Genomic DNA, 6220 nt, shown 5'->3' with positions numbered 1-6220 from the left:
GGGTTGTGCTGGTCTGCTGATCTGATTGTGTTTCTGATTGTGTTTTGTCTGTGTTGTTTTGATCCAGTGGCTTACGACACTGCACATGTGAAGCTCCGGGTTTGCCAGATGCCCAGATATGAAAATATGAAACGTATTTTATTTCCAGCCCAAACGTTGATCAATGGATGTGAACGTTCCTGTGAAGTTGTGAACTTTTTGGGGCTGACGCCTCTCAGTGTGTTGTGTTGATTTGGGCTGCGGTGCCTTTGTGACCATCCATAGATATTCAGTAATTTGCACCATCCTACATATTGTATCTTTTAATTAAATAAATTCTGCTCATTTTACCATAAAGCCCAGGGCTCCCAGCTGTCTTGGTTTGGCTCTGGGGATTAAGTCGACTTGAATTAAACGGTTTTTTTTTTAAATAACGCAGATGAATGTAAGAGATTAGCGATAATTTCTGCCTTGTGCTTTCTATATCAACAATAAAGAACTGGTGTGCCATAGAAGTAGTTTCTTATTACCAGTTTTAAATTTTGTGATATGCGTTATCTGTGTTTGTTTATATTCAACGTTCTGTTAAAATCATACCTCTGTGGGATTGATTATACATTGGTCTGAGTTAATTCACAGATGTCAGCAGTGTTTATTTCTTATATTTTAGATGGTTTAACTTTTTTGTTGTATTTTAGGTTCTGGAGAGCACGACAGCCAGACAAATTATCACCGTAATGAAACACGTGCTGAGCCTGCAGGAAAAAACTGGTTAAATTCTTTAAAAAACATTGGAATGATTGGACTGTGGAAGGAGAATGTCCATTTCTACATGTGAAAAAGTACTTCTAAAGATCATGTTTTTTATGATATTCTCTGAATCTTTCCACGTCTGTTTTGACCTCTTCCTCAATGTAAAAAACCCATACTGTTTATCTTCTTTTTTTTTTAAAAAAACAAAGTTCGTTTATCTTTGCTGTTACTTTTCATGTATAAATAAACTGCGGGCTGAAATCACTTTCGAATATTATATTCATTAGTTGTTTGTCGTGTTTGTGATGTATAAAAAATAACAAACAACTAAGTTAAATATTACCTGATAATTAATTGATTGATGAATTAATACAAATCCCAACCTTATCACCATCAATCTTGAGATAGAAACGAAAGTATATGAAGAGGCCCATAATTATACACAATTTCTTTTTAATATCACAAATAGTTTTAATCTATCTCTATTGTATATCATGACTTAGTTTTTTTACAATAAGGTGAATTAGAAAAAAAGCTGTTGCTTGTTACCAAATCAAGACTCGTGGGGTACATGTATTTTGTGTGATTATATATATCTATATATATATATATTCATACTATTTTTTAATATAATATATAATATAATATATTGTATATCATGACTTATTTTTTTCCAATAAGGAGAATTTAGAAAAAAAGTGTTGCTGTTAACAAATCAGACTCGTGGGTATGTATTTTGTGCTATATATATATATATATATATATATATTATCTATATATCACCATACAATCGCCAGAGTAAGAGGAATAATCAAGGTCTCCTAGGCGTAAAAGGACGAAATAGAGAAAAGTCGTCATGGGAATAGAGCGTAACAACCTCATTTAAAATAATTTGTCATAATTCCAGATGATATAAGAAAAATCAAAAATAAACTAGAAAAAAAATACCAATAAAGAATAACTATTTTCCTTGTAGTCACGTTATCACTTTAATGGATAGTCAGTTTTTGTTTGTTTTTAAGTCAGGTTGTATAAGTAATTTATCCATAGTCAGGTGCTTCCCTACAGTATGCCGTGGTGAGCATGCTCCCACTTTGGAAGAAGAAGCGACGACAAAAAGTTTTTAGCAACATAAAAAGATCACTCAAAGAATCAATATCCCGATCAGAATGCCCCCTGCTTTTTTTAAATGCAACATACAGCTGATCTGGTATCTCAAGGAGAAAAAGTCAGTGGTCCCCACGACAAGTTAAATTTAAAACACTGTCCCTCAGTGTTCTCGGGACATACCTGACCCTGTGTAAACCCATATGTGGCATGCTAAATTTAGAAATTCCCCAACATTTCATGTTTGATTGTGATTCCTATAGTGTGTTAATGAGAATACTTCGCAGATACACTACTTTGCTAAGCCACGACTGTTGGTCGGTTCTTGGTAATAAAAGAGTGAAACTGGAAAAATGTGACATAGGTATCACTGTCTGTTGGTTAAATGCAGAGTTATCACGGTAAATTTTTTTTTTCACAATCCAGGAATTGTTGTTCTCCACATGTTTGCAAATATTCAGCTTTGGTTTGAAATATATGCCCGCTTTCTACGCAGTCCTCTCCTCTTGAAGCACCATTCGGTTCTTTACCATTCCAGAACTGAAAACCCCCAAAACAAAATGACATGACTTAAATAAAGCATATTATCCCATGTTTCAAACCAACACAATGGTGCAGCTGGGAAATCTTCGCTAAAACTTAAAAATCTAAGAGGCGATGATTTATTTTAATTTTAACCCAGCTTAATTGCACCATGCAATGAAAAAGTTAAGTTCACTTTCACAACCTTGTGTTTGGAATGCGCGAGAGTCCCATACCACCCATTCCCACTTCCGGCTGTCTGTGTCTTGTCTGCCTGTCATCAGTCCAATCAAAGTAGTGTTGCTTGAAACTTATTATGAAGCCTCTTGTTGACAGAACAAACAGTCATCACATAAGTACAATACCAACAGTTACATGCTGTCTTGGTATTCAGTCACACAGCGGATCACACACAATGATGTATACACCAACTAGAAACACCTACCTGTTCTTCGTTGCTGTTGATAATCACCAGCGTCTTCCCCTCTCTGCTGACGTCATCTCTACTTGGTTGCCAGTCTCTTTGTTTCTTTAGAAAGATGTAATAAAGGCTACCGCTGAAAATAACACCCTCCTAATTCACCTGACAAAAATAAATAAACACAACCTGAATACCTCAATAAGTTTAAAAAAGATAAAATAAATAAAATCTTGAAAGTTTGTTTGGGGTTGGTTTGGGTGTTGATTAACGTTCCTGGCGTAAACTTGTATAATAACGTTGGAATTTATCAACTTTGCTCTAATCATTTCATTCAAACAACAAAGGGCAAGATAAAACAGGATCCATGAGACAGGTGTATAGAAATGTGTTTATGCAGAATCTACAATAGAGTTGTGTGAGCCTTTTAAAAAATGGTATTTTATGTTTTAATGACATCCTCACTGTTACTAAAATATCGAACACAGGTGTCTCACTTATGGCACCATGGACCATGTGGTTAATGTTTGACCACCAGTTTTAATAATTGAAAATTTCTTTCTGAAAAATCATGTTTACTGTGATTTTGGCATGGCCCCTAATACTACAATACCAATGAGCCACAGCCAGTGCTGCCATGGAGAAGAAGCCAGTCAGAGGTGCGAGTCAGAGTGAACTGGGTCAGAGCCAGAGCTGGGCAAGCGAGCAATGTAACCAGACTTAGAAGCCCACAAAATCGAAAAGACAGAAAAAGCAAGCACAGAAACACTTTAGTCTGAGGTTATCCAAGTCAGGTTCCTTTTTTTATCACAACAAGTCTGGTACGTGTCACTTTTAAACGTAGCTTTCACTGGTGCAGTGCAGGCCATCAGAAAGTTCAGGAAGACTCCAGAATAGCTGATTGATTCCAGGCCAAACCAGCCAGACTTCAGAGTTTTTGATTTTCTATTTCTGATTTCAGTTGTTACTATATGGCCCTTAGCCAAGGCACACGTACACATACTCTTGTTTTATGGGACAACATTGTAGTTTTTGATTATATATTGCAAAATAATGATTGTGCATGTTTATGTGAGCATTTGTAATTACGGCCGAATATATTTTAGTTGTATTTTTTTGCTACCTATTTAAGCTTTATGTAAAAAATAGCAAAAACAATTAAATTACTGGCCAAGATACCTGTAACTACAGGGCCACACTCCCCATAGTACAAAATATAGAGATGGAATCGGAGGAGATAGATAGACAAAACAGAGCGTGACTCCACAGACAAGAAAAGAAACAACAGGGGAGTGAAGGGACAGTCGATGTCAGAGAGAAGAGAGCTGTAAACCACAAACAGCTGGGTGACATATCATAGCTAATTTAAAAATACAATTTAGTGTCTGTATTGCCTGATTAAGAATTGTAGTTTGCATATTTTATATTTCATGTAATTAAAATTGCTCTTGGATTTTTAACAGCCCACTCAGTCAGATGTTTAACTGCAAATAAAAACTCATGCTCAAACTCAAAACACTGATATTTACAGTCCTCCATGTAAAACAATTGGTGGCTAACTCCAAACTATATAATTTTTGTAAATACTTGAGAGTGGTATCGCTCCTGTGACAGATTTCCTGGGGAACAAATGTCAAACTACTCTTCAGTTAAAATCATCATTCATACTTTCACTCACCTAAAATAAAACTTTTTAGTTGGTCTCTCTCACTGAGAGGTTGTTTATCATGGCATCTAACTCTCTTATCTTCAGGATCAGGTTGTCATTGAGGCTTTTCGATTTCACGATAACTTGTCTGTAGTTTGTTCTGTCTCATTGGTGAGGTTGTTGTTCATGGCCTCTAAACTCGCTTATCTTCAGGGTCAGGTTGTGATTGAGGCTTTTCGATTCACGTAACTTGTCTGTAGTTTGTCTGTCTCATTGGTGAGGTTGTTTGTTCATGGCCTCTAACACTCACTTATCTTCAGGGTCAGGTTGTGATTGAGGCTTTTCGATTCACGATAACTTGTCGTAGTCTGTCTGTCTCATTGGTGAGGTTGTTGATCATGGCCTCTAACTCGCTTATCTTCAGGGTCAGGTTGTGATTGAGGTTTTCGATTCACGATAACTTGTCTGTGTTTGTCTGTCTCATTGGTGAGGTTGTTGTTCATGGCCTCTAACTCGCTTGTCTTCAGGGTCAGTTTCTCATTGCTCACCCTCCAGTGTTTTTGTCTTGAATCCCTGCAATACATGGAAGGCACAAAGATCAATTATATCATACGGGTAATGTACAATGAGTATTGACTTGATGATTTTATATACTTACATAAAACTACCAAGACAATGACTGCAGCCAGGAGGACAAGACACAGCAGCCCAGAAACACTGCAGCAGCTTTGAAAAGATTCCTCTGTCCTGAACTTACATTGACTGAAGTGGCTGTGGACACAAATAAACAGTGCTGCTGCTGAGTTCATTTTATAATAATTAATTACCTGACACTTAATAATATTAGGGATGTTCTGCTTTATTACAGGTTGTTCTCCATTGGGTTGGGCTCATTCCTTGAAACTGAGAGACATTCTCAGAACAACAGGGACAAATCCCCAAACTATCTTGCATTTCTCACAACAAGAATGGCATTTTATCATTGGCTTTCATCCACATTTCAAAATGCTTTGGACGATTGTCAAGCCTTTAGTACAATCCTTGCAAATAGCGAGGTACAAGTTTCCTACAGTTAACACAATCAGCCAACATTTAGTACAGTTTCAAATGAATGTAGCTTGCTGATCTAATCCCAATTGGTTGGTTTTCAGTTCATGGTTATTTCCCTCAAAACATGTCGCACATTTTCATCGTATAAGTCATCATATTGCAGAAATAAGTCTGCTCAATTGTCAAAATGTGTTTTAGGAAACTGGAATAGAATACAGTACATATTTTGGAAGATGTTATAGTAAATTTAGGAATAATCAGGTTAGGGGAAATAAGTTTTTCAGAGAAATGGTGTGGCACCCACATGCAAGTTTGGGCCCATACAACACGATAACGCCTCCGTTTCCTGGATCAACTGTAAGCTTGATCTGGTCCCAGAAATAGAGGGGTCTCGAATGGCCCTACCTACCCCAGTTTGTAATTAATATGGACAACGTTAGTTTCCTCCTCCCAACCGGGGTCCCCGCATCCCGGGGATGGTTCAACAGCATCCAAGAATGCACAATGTGGTTTCTTTGCCACATACTCGTCCATTCCTCAAATCCTATCGAGGGAGTTTTTCTCTCTGTTGGAAGTGAGAGTGTATGAAACACCATGCCGGAAACCAGAGGGCCTCTCATGACTGCAATTGACGCGCCTGTGAGGACATAACAGGGATCAGTGTAGAGGATGGATCAGGCATGCACGACGCTCTTCCCGCGCGGTATCTCAAGAGACAACATCAGAGCGATTGGAATGAGAAA

The 6220-nt window shown here is 37.4% G+C and overlaps 1 protein-coding gene across 1 annotated transcript in view; it reads right to left on the bottom strand.

Annotated features, from left to right (window-relative positions):
* Window positions 1–4804: 4804 nt before the first annotated feature.
* The window catches only part of LOC113746557 (intracellular protein transport protein USO1-like), a 7142-nt gene continuing 5726 nt past the window's right edge, over window positions 4805–6220 (bottom strand). Inside the window, exon 6 of the mRNA XM_027282650.1 lies at window positions 4805–5000. Coding sequence (XP_027138451.1) covers window positions 4805–5000 — 196 coding nt within the window. The remainder of the gene's footprint in view (window positions 5001–6220) is intronic.

This window comes from Larimichthys crocea, chromosome X (genome assembly GCF_000972845.2).
Source record: "Larimichthys crocea isolate SSNF chromosome X, L_crocea_2.0, whole genome shotgun sequence".
NCBI lineage: Eukaryota > Metazoa > Chordata > Actinopteri > Sciaenidae > Larimichthys > Larimichthys crocea.
This window is presented reverse-complemented; position numbering and strand designations above follow the sequence as displayed.